Source organism: Zalophus californianus, chromosome 3 (genome assembly GCF_009762305.2).
Source record: "Zalophus californianus isolate mZalCal1 chromosome 3, mZalCal1.pri.v2, whole genome shotgun sequence".
Taxonomy (NCBI): domain Eukaryota; kingdom Metazoa; phylum Chordata; class Mammalia; order Carnivora; family Otariidae; genus Zalophus; species Zalophus californianus.
Genome location: NC_045597.1, coordinates 128,684,268 through 128,701,589, shown reverse-complemented (window position 1 = coordinate 128,701,589; position 17,322 = coordinate 128,684,268). Strand labels below are relative to the sequence as shown.

At 37.1% G+C, this 17,322-nt stretch overlaps 1 protein-coding gene across 4 annotated transcripts in view; it reads left to right on the top strand.

Moving 5' to 3' along the window:
* The window catches only part of GRB14 (growth factor receptor bound protein 14), a 113,199-nt gene extending 96,248 nt beyond the window's left edge, over positions 1–16,951 (top strand). For 2 of the 4 annotated variants that reach the window (XM_027591378.1, XM_027591381.1), the window contains 8 exons: positions 1,205–1,315; positions 1,508–1,603; positions 7,506–7,586; positions 12,499–12,615; positions 12,706–12,778; positions 12,925–13,012; positions 15,174–15,267; positions 16,549–16,951. In XM_027591378.1, coding sequence (XP_027447179.1) covers positions 1,205–1,315; positions 1,508–1,603; positions 7,506–7,586; positions 12,499–12,615; positions 12,706–12,778; positions 12,925–13,012; positions 15,174–15,267; positions 16,549–16,695 — 807 coding nt within the window. In that variant the 3' untranslated portion in view covers positions 16,696–16,951. Of the gene's footprint in view, positions 1–1,204; positions 1,316–1,507; positions 1,604–7,505; positions 7,587–9,285; positions 11,744–12,498; positions 12,616–12,705; positions 12,779–12,924; positions 13,013–15,173; positions 15,268–16,548 lie in introns of those variants that run through there. The other 2 variants (XM_027591379.1, XM_027591380.2) reach the window with 2 other exon arrangements.
* The last annotated feature ends 371 nt before the right edge of the window (positions 16,952–17,322 follow it).

Here is a 17,322-nt window from a genome sequence, read left to right as displayed (position 1 = left end):
TAGGCTGGGTCTCTTTCAACAGTTTTCTTTTCTGCCTTATTCTCCCATGGAGATGGGAACTGTAGCCATTCATTAGATCAAAATGCCTAAGAACAGTGACACACAGAGGACAGTGACATACACAGAAACTCTCGCTCTTCCGATCATCAGGGATGGAATAACCCGCTGGTAAATGACTGAAATTTTTTTGGATTTGGATTTGAATGGGTTGCTCAAATGGCTGAATGTTCGGGTTTTCTGTCTTTTCGGTTTTGTTTTGTTTTAGAGCACTGCTTCTCAATTTTCAGTGCCTATGAATCACCTGGGATCTTGTTAAAATGCAGATTTTGATTCAGTAGGTCTGTGGTGGGCCACTGATTTTTGCATTTCTAATAAGCTCCCAGGTGATGTCTGTGCTCCTGTTCTGGGACCACACTACTAGTAGCAAGGTTCTAAAGAACAAATGCATTTTGGTCAGTTTTGATTATACATCCAACCCCAGAATTGATCACTTCTCTAAGTTATTAACCTATCACAGAATAATATGACCCAGTGATTTCCCATGGCCAGCTTTAAATCTCATGGATTTCCCAGAGAAGAAACAGCTGTTCATGATTCCACTTTACCTTGAAAACCAGACACATTCCACTGCCAGGTAATTTCCCGGAACTCATCTGAACAGGCCTCCTTCTTTTCGTACAGAAGGTAGTGACACCGCCTATTTCATTGCTGGCTGTGGTGTGCTAGGCGGTGCTCACATGTGAGGGGGGACCTTTCCTAAACAAAGCAGGAATCTTCGTCTCTTTCTCCTTTTTCTTCTCTGACTGCTGTGGAAGCGCAAACCACCCTTCTTGTCTTTGCTGAACTACCGTTATTTGAAACCTGGACCAGGAAAACATTTTCAAAAGCCATTCTTTGCTGCCTTCTCTCCCTGAGATTCCTGAAATGGTGGTTAAAGAGAAAAATTTTAAAATAGGAAGATATAAATTTTTGCATATATTGGCAGTTAAATGATAAACAAATAGCCACTTCTCAAATAATATTGTATCAAGCTCCTGGTTCTTGACAGATATAGTAACTTCATTTTTCTTCCCTTTTTGTTTCTGTGCCATTGTTTGGAATCATTTTTTGCCAAGATAGAAATTGTGTAATATAATGGAAATACAAAAGAGGGTGTGCAAAAGTATGGATTCGTTTCAACACTCACATCTGTATCTTTTTAAAGGAACCCCGGCATTTGCAGTTTTTCAGCGAATTTGGCAATAGTGATATTTATGTGTCCCTGGCAGGCAAAAAAAAACACGGAGCACCGACTAACTATGGATTCTGCTTTAAGGTACAGGCTTAATATTTTGATAGATGAATAAAGCAAGCCTCAGCCTTTTAGGTAAGCTTGGGTTTCTTTTAATTTCTTTTAAAAAAGAGACAGCTTTCTCTTATATATAGGAGAATTTTAGTGGCTTTTATTTCAACAGGTGTTACCTTCAAGATATGCATTAACGATAAACAATGTGCTGTGGCCTTCTAGCCTAACAAAGCGGGAGGGCCCCGAGACCTGAAAATGCTCTGTGCAGAAGAAGAGCAGAGTAGGACGTGCTGGGTGACTGCGATTAGATTGCTTAAGGTAATCTCACTGCAGGCGTGAGTTTCTGTTAATGCTGTGAGTGCCATCAAAGTTTGAAAATGTCTGTATTTCAAAATGTGAAGACTCACTGTAAGTCCATGTATCCAAATGTATTTTTTTTTAATCTGAAAGATAAACATTAGTACAGTGGAGTAGCCTAACGCATTTATCTTATGCGTGTAGAGTAAGTATTCCATTTTTAGAAATGCTCTGAATTTTGTTTTTTTCCAAGAGTATCACATATGTAGCTAGTATAACTCATTAAAACTTCTATACCTGCTCAGTCTACATTTTTAAGATATTGCTATCAATCCAACATGACATGTATTTTAAAATGTGCCCACCTAGCTATGCCTAGTTCAGTTGTTTTACATTTCGTTTAAGTGTTGTATAAGTTGCTTTCTAGTTTACTTCAAATTATTATGCAAATTTTACTGTAATATACTATTAAAACATCAACCTTTGTGTTAAGTAGAAATTACAACTTAAATAAGCATAGTTTACTGGGGAGCATGTTGAAAGGAATAAGAATGTTCTAAAAGTTGTGTGGGGAAGAAAGACGTAGAATGATTTCTTCTAGAATGTACAGAAAACACATTTAATTTCAAAACTTGTATGTTAGTAAATTTAACACAACTTCATAATTATAAAAATTATCAACCATTTCCCTTTGAAGAAGGGCAGAATAATCAGAATCAGAATTATTAGTTGTCATACCAGGTTGGGAAGATCGTTTTAGTTTTTATTCTTTTAATTTATTTAATTGAGGTGAAATTCACATAACATAAAATAACTGAATTAACTGTTTTAATCAGCTGTGCTAATATGATGAGCATATTATTAACAGTGTTCATTTTAACTATGTGAACAATACAGTGCCATTTAGTTCATTCAGAATGTTGTGCACCCACCCCCTCTAGCTAGCTTTTAGCTACAAAACATTTTTATCAACTCAAAAGGAAACTGCGTACCCATTAAGCAGTTACTTCCGGCCCCTGGCAACCATCCATATCTGTGTCTGTCTCAATAGGATTTCCCTATTTCGACATTTCATAGAAATGGAATCCTACAACAGCTGACCTTTTGTGTCTCCTTTTATTTAGCATATTGTTTTGTGGTTCATCCACCTTATAGCATATATTAGTACTTGGTTCCTTTTTTATGGCTGAATAATATTCCTGTGTGTGTGTGTGTGTGTGTGTGTGTGTGTGTACATACATACATACAAACTGTTAGTTTATTTTTCCATTAATGGACATTTGGGTTGTTTGCATCTTTTGACTATTATGAGTAGTACTGCTATGAACATATGTGTTCATGTATTTATTTGGATACCCGTTTTTCAATTTGGAGAGCATATACCTAGGAGTAGAATTGCTGGTCATATGGTAATTCTGTTTAACCTTTTGAAGAATTGCCAAAATGTTTTCCACAGTGGCTAAACTGTTTAATATTCCCACCTGCAATGTATGAGAATTCCAATTTCTCCATATCCTTACTAACACTTGTTATTTTCCTTTTTTAAAAAATAATTATCCCGGTGGATGTGAAGTGGTATCAGCAGAAAAATTTTTAAATGGTTTAAAGGAAGCTTTTGGATTAACTCTGAAATTTGCTTCCTTTTGCTGTTATAGCAGATAGCCATTGTAGTTACCTTTTTACAAGAGGTTTGTTTTTCAAATAGTCTACTGTTAAATGACTGTCATGATTTTGGTTTCAACAAAGCTTAGAAGTCTTGATTCTTTGAAACCCCTATGGTAAGTAATTGCTTCTGTGTTGCTCTCATTGTCATAAAATGTAAAAAAAAAAAAAAAAAGAAAGAAAGAAAAGAACTTTAGAGAGTGTGGGGAACCAACCAGTCAAAGAAGTAATAACTAGTTAACTCAGGATGTGCTTTGGAATCACCTGAGGAGTATTCTGAAGTTCTGTGTGCCCAGCCCCATCCTTGGGGATCCCGATTCAGTGAGTGAACTCCAGATGTTTGTCTGACTAAGAACCAGTGACCTCATCCAGTCCTCTTCTTTTGCAGATGAAGAGGCTGACACTTTTTGGAATACTTAAACCTGACATAGTTATAGTCAGAAAATACCTTGAGGTCTCTGGTTTTCTCTTTCCTTCCATCAGAACTCTGGAAATCAGGCTAGGCTGGTAAAGGAGATGCTTTCCAATCTGGTTAGTCAAGGCTTCCTCCCTTCTAGTTTGATCTCAAGATCAGACACCCAATGATTCCATTGTTATTTTAGATTTATTTAGGTCTATAGGTGTAGACTTTCATCATTTATCAATTTTGTGTACACACACACACACACACACACATATGAAATAAATTATGTGAGGCATCTCTAAAACTTCTTCATGTTCTAAGTCTAGCTTTCCTGAATCATTTTTATCTCAGAGCCATGGCTATCCATATTTCATACAGACTGCCTCACTCTGTGCTGTCAAGAGCTTCAAGGAGGCTGAACTTCTCAGACAGGTGCTCTGCCATGGTCTCTGGAGTTGTCTTTCTAGTCCTTCTGCAAGGTTTGATGCAGATGATTTCTTGATCTCACCAAACATTTCAGGCAGTGACAAGTCACTTGGTCCACAGTGAATATAAGATGCTATAGTTAAGGCAAATTTTTATGAATGTTAAATTTGAAAAGCATGTGTCCCAAGAATTGGTGAAATACACTAAAAGTTTTTTTTTTTTTTTTTTTTTGATTCTTCCATATCCAGAATGCTGTTCCTGGAAGATTGTCCCCTTTTCACTTTTTTTCTTTTTTCATTTGATCTTTTTGAAGCCTCTTTCAAGGCACAAGTGTCCACTTCAAAGATGGTCTGTTGTATTAGTTTCAATGGCTTCTGTAACAAATGACTACCAATTTAGTGACCTAAAACACAAATTTATTATCCTACACTATTGTCATTCAGAAAGTCTGAAATGGGACTTATTGGCATAAATGCAAGGTGTGCAAGGACCTGCAGTCCCTTCCAGGGACTCTGGGGGAGAATCCATTTCTCCTGCCCTTTCCAGACTTTACAGGCTGCCTAGATTCCTTGGCTCATGGTCTCTTTCTCTACCCTCAAAACCAGCAATGTTGAGCTAAGACCTTTTCATGCTGTGACTTCTTTCTCTTCTCTGCCTCCCCCTTCCACTTACTAAGGGCCCTTGTAATTATATTGGATCCATCTAGATAATCACCTAATTTCAATATCAGCTGATTAGCACCCTTAATTGTATCTGCCACATGAATTTCTCTATGCCAGGTAACCTAACATATTCCCAGGCTCCAGGAATTAGGATGTGGACATCTCTGGGGGCCATTATTCTGCCTACCCCATCCATTTTCCCTGTGTGGTTTTTTTTTCCCCTTTTTTAATTGTGGTAAATCTTTTCCAGGTGAGGCAGAGAGGGAGGCAGCCATCAAGGAGAACCTTTATCCTGGAGGCAATGATAAACCACCAAACACTTTCAAATGGGAAAGTGATATGATCTGCTTTACCCTTTAAAATATCCAGATACAGGAAGCCAGGGCTTGCTAGCACAGACACATTTGAAGGACTCTAATAAGGGAGTCAGGTGGTTTCCCCTGGCCGCTTGTCGTCAGCCGGGCACCTGCTTCATTCCGCTGGCTGGTGCACTGAACTCACATGGTGTTAGAGGTTATCTTTGGATCTTCGACTCTGGTTGTCTATCTTATTTCCAGTTTATCACTGTGCTTAGTGGGAGGTGCAGGGACAGACGAGTCTGTTATGTTGACTGGACTGAAAGGGCCCCAGATTTTCTTCACACGCTACTTACTAGATCCTGCCTCCTCCAAGAATTTGGCCTCTCGTTTTATTTTTAGTTCCTTTTCTTTTTCATACACACATGTGAACTGTTCATGTAGTAGCAGAGGAAGATCCTCCTGTCCTCTTTGGAGAAATAACAGTTATATATAGATGCATAGAAAATCTGAGAATTGCTCATGTACAGTGTCCTAGCTATGTGTTGTCTTCTTCCCTTCCCTTCAAGTAGAACTCGGCTAGCTTCTTCCCTGGTGTGGCCCCTTGTCTGCCCCTCTGTAGGACGGGGCCATTTTAAGGCGACTCATGCCCTACCGCTCTGCCAGAGTTAAATGCCCCCTAAAGACCACCGACAGCACAGAAGCAACTCCCTAACACTAAAGGTATCAGGGACAATACATCTTTGAAGGAAACAGGCTTAATAGTAGGTAGCTGGTTTTTCACTGCAGATAAATAAAAGGCGACCAAACAGCATGCGTGTACCTTGTGAAAGAATTGGTTAGAGGTTATTGTATAGTCTCCAAAATGAACTTGACTAGGAATTAAACTCCTCTCTCTTCTTTTTATAGTTATGGTAGGTTTAGGGTTGATTTAAAGTAAATTTCATTAGGTCCCATTAATATCAATCAAACTAAATTAAAAAATAATTTTTATAAGTTGGGAAATAATTGGATAAAGAAGTCAACATAGAGAATTTTAAATGCATGTGGGTTTTTGTAGTCATGTTAAAAGCAAAATCTTGGAAACAGAGACTCTCCATGCCACCCTCTGATTTTTCTGCCTAATTACCAAATAGATCCACTTTGCTGGAATTGCTTTTAAGGAAATAGTCTTCAGTAGAGAAACAGCTCTTTCAGAATGTTTAAATGGAATTCATCCTAAGGGTGAGATTGGATTCCATGGTGTCTCCTCAATCTCTTTTATATAGAACCTACTTCCAAGTTCATTGTGGCTCTGTGAAATAGAATTGTTGAGGGTAGCCAGAGAAAAGAAAATAAACGTAAAGGTCTCTCTGTCCCATTGTGGTTTTGCTTTGTATTCTTTTTCTTTTGTTTTTTTTTTTGTTTGTTAAACAAAGTGGATTAAATCTAAGGGGAGTACCTTATAGCTTCAGATGGTGAGCCCTCCGAAGTAAGTTTGGTCATGGCAGTTAGCATTCTTAATTTTCTCAAACCTAGTAATCCACGTACAGTCCAGACCCCCTTTCCAATAGTAGCCTGGCAGCTGAGTCTTGCGATGCTATTCCCTGAAAATAAAGATGCTGCATTTTTTTTCTACTGCAGTTTACATTGTATTTTGTGACCCTTTGTGTGAGATCCCTGCCATTTTGATTTCCCTGAATTTAAAGCCAAAAATTAAACAACGCGCTAAGAGTATTGTTAGTAGAGGATACTGCAGTGTCAAGAATCTTTAACATAGAGCCAAGTTTATGGATTTGCCGAAGAGATGATATAATTCGTCAATCAGTCATTGAAGAGTTATGGTGAATTTTACTCTGTTTTGCTTAAGATGCGTGTAAGGTTTTCAGACTCCTTGTTCCATAAAGTCTGACATCCTTCCCAAGTGAGCTCTCTTTTCACTAGGTGATATACCATTCCAAGTGGTTTTGGTGCTAAGAATAATGAGTAGGAATGTCAGTTACAGATCTTTATACTGGCAAGCTAGACCTTAAGTGTGATTTCAAGTAAAAAACTCTGTCTTTTTATTTTATTTTATTTTATTTATTTAAAATTTTATTTATTTAAGATTTTATTTATTTATTTGTCAGAGAGAGAGAGAGCGCCCAAGCAGGGAGGGTGGCAGGCAGAGGGAGAAGCAGGCTCCCTGCCGAGCAGGGTGCCTGATGCGGGGCTCCATCCCAGGACCCTGAGATCATGACCTGAGCCGAAGGTAGACGCTTGACCGACTGAGCCACCCAGGGGCCCCAAAAAACACTGTCTTTTTAAGTGTATCATTGTAGGGCAGTAAAAGCTTACCTTTCAAAATTATGGTTGCCTTACTAGTTTGTTTTAAGGAAAGCTTAAAATTTTTTTTCTTTTATGATATATAACCAATTCAAGTATTGAGTTTTTTCCCCCAAGTTACCTGTATAGTGGAAGTGATGAGAGTGTGTTTTTATGTATCTGTTCTGCAGTACGGCATGCAGCTGTACCAGAATTACATGCATCCCTATCAAGGTAGAAGTGGCTGCAGTTCTCAGAGTGTCTCACCCATGGTAAGGACCATATTTATTAATCTGTATATTTTATATTTACATTATATCAATTTGCAGTAATATTGTATTATAAATGTACATTGCAGTACATTTACGTACTTTCCTTCTGGTCAAGTTAAGTAAGTCTTTGACACCATCCCAACATAATGCTACTGAATTATTTACTCTTGGATTTCACAGGATTGCAGCCTGTGTGATCGAGTCCCAGCAGTAGAGTATCATGAAGTATTCGCTTGAAACAGATAATGTCATATGTTGAAGAAAATTTGTAAATATTTGAAAGTGTTATGTGAATCATTCTGTGTCATTACAACATTTGAGGATTAAATTTTAATATAATTTTTAGAATGTTTTCCTTGGGATTGTAGATGTTTCCTTAATTATTGATTTTGGTTGTGGGTTTATTTTAATATTGCTTCTGGAATTGTCATAGCCTAGTATAAACCATAGCCAGTGGTTTGGAATTCTAAAAGCTGCACTATACACAGGTGAGCTCTTTTGCATCCTGGGCTTCTAACAGTAAAATTTTTTAAGGTCTAGGTCCTTGAAAAGCAAACTGCTCTTCAGGAAACCCCAAAGCCGCAAGCCAAAATATAGCCTGTGCATTACATTAAATCTAACACCACTTCTCAGATTTATACTAACTGCAACTTGAACATTTATTTGCAGATACACACAGACGTATCTTTTCCTTTCTTTAGAATTTAATTTTAATTTATTGTGCATTAACACAAGAAATTTATTTCTGCACTTAAAAGTTTATGTTCAGTTGTTTTTGCTCTTGCTCCTTAATACTGAGTATATTAGGAATTTAGGTGTATGTGCCTATGTTACAAATCAGCTAACACGCAGCATTTCCACTTAGGTTAAATATATGCTCCTCGTGGCTGTGACCAAGGAAGGTGCATTTCCCCACATGTAATGTAGCAGATGAAATGCTCAGTTCTAGGAATGAGGCATGAAATAATGTTGATTACAAAGTCTGATAGACTAATAGGGAAAAAAGAATACCAATTCTGTAGTTACGTTGCTTTGGGTTATGGAAGAGTAACTTCTCATCCCTGTATCATATGACTTTTAAGCCCTAAAATAAGAAACTAAAGACTGGAATGAATTTTTATAAAAGCAATGGCTTTAGGTGAGTATTTGTATAATTTGTCAGCTTACCTTTATCTTTCAATCCACATGTATATAAAGGATAATGGATTTTATTATCTTAATCCTTTTCTAAATCCTTCTAAATTTCTTTTAGAGTCTAAAGTTATTAGGATGAGCATGTTAATAGCAGCCATACATTTGGAGGCAGTTGCCTAGTATCCTCTTAATCATAGGAAAAAAATGTCATAAACAAAGTACTGTCTAGTTTCATCGCTGTCGTTAGCATATAAGCATGGTATTAGTCTTGCCACTTTCCACTGAAAGTGGCCCTATTGCTGATCGCTATGTACATGGCAGTTTGGTTAGTGTGACTTTGCTTGTTCAGCACCATGTATAGGGAAGGACACTTCTTGAGTGAATCTGGTTGGCAATTTAGGGATTTTGTAGGGGGCCTGTGTAGTAGGACCTGGCTGTCCTGTACGGCAGTTGTCAAGATCAAACAGAATGGCACTTGAGAATTATATCTCCACTCTTCTTAACTTACATGAAGGAAACTGAGATGTTTGGGGAGGTATTTATGTTTACTTTGATGTCTATACAGAGTCCCACCTTTCTCGGTTATCACAGAAGAACCAGTGACCTATATAATGGATGCCAGTGTTCCTCACCTGCGTCGGCTGGTTTTCTTCCAGACACTGTCTTCAGTGAGAATCATAGAAAACTGAGTATACTTCAGTTATATATTTTTAAGGGAACAATATTCTTAATTTCTCCAGGGATACATTTTGAGAAGGGAAATAAGAAAAAAAAAATGTCTTATACCGCTATGTGCAGCACATCATGGCCACCCCTGTCTGCCTTTGAAATGAGAATCATCAGCAGATATTTCAGGAAGCCAAATATGTGGTCCTTTTCAGCACAAAGAAGCATCTGATAGTATGGCCCTGACTGGAGAGAGGGGATGGGGAAAACTAGTCTACTTAAGTCCTTACTACTCCTCACTCTCGACCCTGAGCTAGACGTTGAAAACTGCACTTTCTTCCCTGTTCCTACCCCTCTGTGGTACATAAAAGAACCCGGAAAGAGTCTGTCTGTCACTGCTTTTACCATAAGCTGCCCATGTGACCTTGGTTTAGTCACTGGTATCCTGCAATGTAAAACAAGGGAGACAGTTGCCTAAGTTCAGAAATTGATTACATCTCTGATGTATCAGAGATGTAGAGAGAATGAAGCAGAGAGAATGATATCAGGAACTCCTGTGCCCTCTTGCTAAGGACCGTGCTGCAGGTTTATCTACATCTTTCAAATGGGGTGACAGAGAGTGTTGGCTACTCGTTGCCACCAACCTACACTACCTGAAAAACATTTCATGTCCAAAGCTCACTAAGAGTGACTGGATCTGATCTCAGAGTGTGGCCTGGATAATCCAGGGTGTACCCAGGCCTCTTCTTTCTTGAAAAAAGAGGTATGTCGTTAAAATCATGGGCCCTTTTCCAGGGCTTGCCCTCTTTATTCCACCAGAAGAAAGAGCTAGAAAAAGGGACCAATATTTGAGAAATACACTGATTCTGAATGTTATCAACATTGCTTTCTTATGTGAAAGAAATTGAGCTGAAAATGACCTTTTGAGTTCAAGTCAGATTCCGCTTCACTTCTATTTCTTTGTCCACCAAAGGTAAACTATTAATTTTTCATCCACCACCTGCTATTCAGTAAGAGCCATTTGCTATATTCCTGTGTTTTCCCTAGTGTAGTTAATATAGCAAATGAAAATATTTATTTGTATTGTAGAGTCCCTACTAATATCAAGTAATTATGGAACATGGGACCTCGTTTTACATTCTATCCTGTTGTATCGTAGGCAAACAAAAACAACCGGTTAAGTTTATTTTTCTTTTCTAATAGTATTTTTTATGTTATCAGGACGTGGTGATTACGGGGCCCATCTTGGCATGTGAAGTAGAGATCTTATAAGGACAAAGCTATCATTATGATTGAGATTAGTTACTCTGTGGTTTGGGCAGGTGAAGGCTTTTCATTAGTGTCCGCAAAGCAGCAGTGTTTCTGACTAGTCTCCAGCCCCGCACAGAAGATCACGCGGGGAGAAGGGCAAACGAAGGTGTGACAGCAAATAGAGATTACAAGGACAGCATCTTTCTGGAAAGAGCAGCTGTCTGTTACAAAGGCTCCTGTAACAAATGAAAGATTGCCTGCCGGATCTCTGGAAATACAGATGAACCGTAATAAGACTGTGGGCCACTACAGCAGAGTTTAAAGGGGAGATAGCAAATGCTAATGACATAGGATGTATGACGCAGTGATAAGTGAGCCCCCCAATTTTTTGCATGGACGAGGTGTTCTTTTAAGCATACATTTGACTAGGCTTTTAGACCAAGCGAGGAAGGGCTGAATCCATGTGGAGAGATATGAAATGGTCTTAAGCCACGAATCTCCAGAGGCACACCAGCTCTTCCTTTACCATTAGAACTCCATTCTTGGTTTCGCTCCTCTGTTAATGAGTGGGGAGTAAGTGTTAAACATTTTCCATTGCTGGTTTTGAATGCTTTTTCCTTTGGGGGAGTGTTACTTCTTACAAACTGACTGAGACTCTCGACTGGAGATTTGATAATTGTCTTTTTTTTTTTTTTTTTTTAGGATGCATGACTGGGAATGGCACTCTTTTTAAAAAGATGGTTGCAAAGTAGAGCCCTAAACAATCAAAAAGTAAAACTAAAGTCCAGGTTTGGACATATTCCCCTTCAGAGAATACGAAGACAAAAAGTAATGCCAAAGGAAGACTGTATTATTTGTTTAAATTAGGTTTGCTTGGCGATGTCTTCCTTCTATATCAGTTCTTTTTTTGTCAGTCACATTTATTTTTGCAGCTCTCAGTTTTCCATGTGCATCCTCACCAGTTGAAAATATATTCATATAAGTAAATCATAGAAATTTTAATATTATGGAATTAGTAGAGTCATTTCACTAAATTTTCTTTTCTTCTTTTAAAGATGTATTTATTTATTTGAGAGAGAGGGAGAGAGAGGATGCTTGCACGTGCGCATGGGCATGAGCTGGGGGAGGGGGAGAGAACCCTCAAGCAGACTCCCCACTGAGTGTGGAGCCCATCACGGGGCCCCATCCCAGGACCCTGAGATCATGACCTGAGCCGAAATCAAGAGTCAGAGCTCAACGGACTGAGCCAGCCAGGCACCGCTAAATTTTATTTTCTAAGTAAGATGAACATTGATGTGATACAGTTTTAAAATACATATTGTAGTTTGTTCCATTATAAAATATGAGTACTCTTTCTTTCTCAAAGTGATGTAAGTCATTCTAAGTTACAGCTTTTGTCTATTTTGAATCTTAAAAAACAGCTGCTTTGTCAGTAGATAGGGTTGACATTTAAATGATAACGGATGAATCTCAAATCATAATAGAGATTAGTTCAGAAGTGGTGGGTCTTTTAGCCTCAGGAAGAGTTACTCCTTTCTAAATTGGTGTTTTCCCATTTTACCAGAGAATATGAAGAGATAGGGTTCTTTTAAGAGAAAGACATGCTAACTCTGAAAGCTTTTAATCTCTTTACTCAACCACTTAATCCAGTGACCTTAATAAATAACTGTGTAACTTATTTAACCAAAATATTTCATAGCACCCTTTTTATCTTAAATATACACTTTTGACTTTTTAAATTTCCTGCCAGCCACCTTTGGAATCACATTCTAGAGTGGAAATGTATTGCCAGCAAAACACTGAGAGAGAACATTCAAAGATATTTTCATGGTAAAAAACATGTGTGTTTTTTTCCCCCCAGAGAAGTATATCAGAGAATTCTCTCGTAGCAATGGACTTCTCAGGACAGAAAAGCAGAGTTATAGAAAATCCCACGGAAGCTCTTTCAGTCGCTGTTGAAGAAGGACTCGCTTGGAGGGTACAAATAGCTTCACATTCTTCACAATATTTATGATTTGAGTTTGTCTCACCCCAAAAGTTGAAATTTGTTTCCCCTTTCTTTGCACAGAAAAAAGGATGTTTACGCCTGGCCACCCACGGTAGCCCAACTGCCCCTTCCCAGAGCTCGGCCACAAACATGGGTATGTTTGTGCCTATTCATGGGGACTGCATGTCTGGATGGATGGCACTTGGGTGAGGTGACTGTGTAGCTCTGGTAGAAAGTATATGTGATTAAATTGGGAGGGTTTCAAACAAAGCTCTGTATTCCTCCATTTTATTTCTTCAGCCATCCACCGGTCCCAGCCATGGTTTCACCACAAAATTTCTAGAGATGAAGCTCAGCGACTGATTATTCAGCAAGGACTTGTGGATGGGTAAGTTTGATTTTGAATGGTTGTGATTTTGATTTCTCTTAGAATCGGTAATTACTTAATACACATAGTTTTTACTTCAGCTTATCATAAGACAGAAGTGACTTTGTTCTAGAGGTTACCGTCATATCCTAGCCATATCTATAAACTACCTGTTACATCGTGTGTGCTTAGTACTGGTGCATAAACGAACAGATAACTGAATAGGATGCTCTGCTGTTAACTAATCATTACTAATATTACCCATTCTATGCCAATACTAGTATCTCAGTTAAAACTGAACTTGTTTTGAGGTATCAACAACATATGATTCCAAAGTAAGGTTTGTGTCGTGACATAATCTTACATGTTCTATATAGTTTTAAGTTTGATGCAGTGTATTCAGTTAAAACACTCTTTTTTATATATTTTGACTGCTTGTTTTATTTTTTTCTCTCTGTTTACATTCCTATTTTCTCTAAATTTTCACAGCTTAAAATAGTGTAAATCTATGAAAAGAGTACTTCTTGAGTGTTTCTCATGTCATCTTTTAGTGGGGTACCACGGGAGATACAAGAGAAATGTAAATTGTATTACAAAATATTTACAGTCTGAAGAGTTTTCTTTTTCTCAAATGACTCGGTATTTCAAATACCTCCTGTAATACTGGCTAAATTCCCTTTTCAAATGCAGTGCAAATCAAGGAGGTTGTATTGAGGTTTGGATAAGAAGTGAAACCAGCATCAATTTAAACAAGTGGTGATGGGGTCTTTTATCTTCAAGGGTTGGCTTAAGATGATGACAAGATTTCAAGGTGATTTAATACTGACATTTGGATAAAAATGCATCTTCACGTGGAATATTATTAATAGCAAGTCAGCATTTCACTAGACTCTAAATAAGAGAAGATTTTAATATACTTGTCTATGTGGAGCACAGTCTTTTTAGATATAAATTTCAACAATCAGCAGAATTACAATCTGATGAGACCAAGAAGAGAAATAAATCATAGAGAATCATTAAAATGTTTGGGAGGATTATAGTTTCCCTATTTTCAGAGCCTAGTTTTTATAAGTTGAATGAAATAATTCCAAAAAGAAGGATAATATCTTTATTTTTTTTTAATTTTTTAATAAAAAATTGGGGTAGGGGTTGGTGCAGAATCCTTTGGAAAGATGTGATGATGCCAGGCAGTCCACTAGATGGTAGTGGTGATCCTCGGGAACAGAGAAGGAATTACAGCTTGCTTTATGAGTGAACCTCCCTTTTGTCCCATCTCCCAGTGATGTAATGTAGGAATCTCACACAGTACAAATGAAATGGGTAATCTCATCCGACGTCTGTGATGGCTCAAATTCCATGCCCAGGCACAGTGAGATAAGTATTGGAGTTACCAGAGGGGATTGTTTGCACAATCTGTTTTCCAACAATTAACACAAAGCTGGTTTTGCACTGTATTTATTGCCAGTAAATAAGAATCCACGCCTGGCAGCATTTTTCTCTTAGGCCATTAGGCCATGTCTTAGATTTTGCTAGCCTGATATTATAAAGGCTTTTCTGCTGCATTCTTCAAGATTAAAATATATGTTGTTTGGATGTTTCTTTTACTTAAAGCATTATACTCAAACATTTAATAGATGATTTCAGGATTGATTTTTTAGAATATATTCATTTCTCACTCGGATGTGTATGTAACATAGGAACCAGAGTCGGAAAATAAAGGGGGATCAGTGTTGAAGAGGGGTTAAAAATGATTTTGTTCTAAATAATTTTCTCTTTTCGGGGACTAACATAACCCAGAAGTTAAAGTAATAATATGCTAATGCCCCATTCTCTGCACACACGTGTTACATGTGAATACCCAATTCTCCAATGGAAAAAGAACATAACACTAATTATTGATAATAGCACAGCACCATATTGCCTATTGTGGGTGAACAGTCTAACAAGCAGGTTGTGTATTTATCCTATTAAAGTGAAATTAGCATTGATGACAGTTTTATAGTATAAAATTATGTTATACCATATTGTTAACCACGTTGGATAATCCCATCATTGAATACACAGTAAAGGAAAACTCTTGGCTACATTTATAAATATATTTCCTGGATTTGTTACATGCTATATTTTTATGAAATACATGAGTAAATATAGAAACATATTGAAATTCCTTCTTTCTCTTTAGAGTTTTCTTGGTACGGGATAGTCAGAGTAACCCCAAAACTTTCGTACTGTCAATGAGTCATGGACAAAAAATAAAGCATTTTCAAATTATACCAGTAAGTAATTTGTAATTTCACATTCGTATATTAGAGATGATCTTAATGCATAAGCTTTTGGAAACTTTGGTTTTCTTTGGATCTTTTATTTAATATAACTGGGGAGCTTGTGCTTTGACTAGACTTAAGTTTGGCAGAAATGGTTTTATGAGCCTGAATTAATATAAGAAATACAGGAATTGTAAAAATTAAATTTCCCTTTTTCCATGAAATATGATTTACCAATATTGTATAGACCCCATGCCACCTATTGTTAAAAGGCCACTAAAGAGTCTTTCTGAATTCTACTAGTGGTTCTTTAAAAACCATTATTTTCAAACCCTTCCTCCTTTCTTATCTCAAACATGTTTTTTTGTTTTCTTAGTTTTGTTTTTAATCATTGTGGATAGATACCCAGGTGCTGCAGAACCGGAAAACATTTAAACTATTCTGAGCACATTTCAAAAATTTCTGTAATTCTGCTTCTGGGTGGCACAACTTGGCTTTGGGATTTTTGTTGCTTCTGCTGATGTTCTGTGTGTGTGTGTGTGTGTGTGTGTGTGTGTGTGTGTGTGTGTATGCATGTGATCTGTGTATCAGAACCAGGTAATGTGGCATAGAGATTCCGTCTACTTTCAGGGAATTTTTACGTAAGATTGCTACCTTGCTAGTGTTTCCTTTTGAATGGCCTCTTTTTGGAGTTATCCAAAGTCCATATGAAGTATCTTCCCAACTTCACTGAGTATGTAAATAATGTCCCTGGGTGAGTATGAGTTGTTTAATGTCACAAGACCTCACTGCCAGGAAAAAAAAAAAGAAGAAGAAGAAGCTGTCATCCCCTTAACATGTTTGATTGCTTCAGAATCAGTTTACGGGTAGAAGTTATGTGAATATTTGTTTCTAATATACTAATTGAGGCTGTTAAGTAGACAGCATTCAGATACGGAAATTAATTTCTGTGGGAGCATTAAAATGTTTTGTTTACTTTTACACTGAATAGTGCAGATTTCTCACTGTTGATTCACAATAGTCATACTATTCTAACTACAGAATGTTGGGAGAATTTGAGGTAGAGAAAGTAGAGCAACCTGTGGATCCTAGGGTCAGATGATATTTCTTCTGTATACAAGTGAAGTTACAGGAAAAAGTGAACACATCATAAGGTTTGTTTTTTTTTTTCCCACTCTCTTTAGTTTCATCCACTCTTCCGTTTTAGTGTATGAAGACACAGCATGTGATGGAGAATGACTGTCCTTGTCGGTGTTTGTCCTTCTTACCAGTTTGTTGTTTTCCTTCCAATAGGTGGAAGACGATGGTGAACTGTTCCACACCCTGGATGATGGCCACACGAGATTTACAGATCTAATCCAGCTGGTGGAGTTCTATCAACTCAATAAGGGCGTTCTTCCTTGCAAGTTGAAACATTATTGTGCTAGGATTGCTCTTTAGCCAAACCAGAAGTGACTTATTAAACTGTTGAAGAAAAAGGACTCACTACAAAAAAAAAAAAAAAAGAAAGAAAGAAAGAAAAGAAAAGAAAAAGAAAGACCATAAACAAGGGAGAAATTGTTGCCATGGTGAAAAGAATCTATTTCACCTACAAGTTACAAAAAATAGCTTGTGCATTGCAGATAAGCAAAGATTTGAATTGACATTACATTCATCATCTAAAATTCATTAGTTAAAATTAAACCTCAGAAAAAAAGATTTGGTGTGTTCTTGTGTGATTTTACATAACTATAGTATTTTTGTCAAATAAGCATATAAAACATCTTTCTGTCCTCATTTACTAGAGTAGCATTTAAATTCTCAAACACAAAATATGAAAAAAAAACTTGAAGGTTCTGGATGAATTATTTGCAGACTGAATTTCAATTACACTACTTTTTTTGTAACTTAAGAAGAATGATAAAATCTCAAGCTCTCAATTGAAAAAGCTACCCACAACGTGTTAATAAAACTAAAAAGTATTTTGAATTATATATTTTCTGAGTTTATTGTAACCTTAAAATCAAATCATATTTTCAAGTATCAGCTTAAAATTATTTTGAAATATGTTGGGTTTTTTTTCAGGAT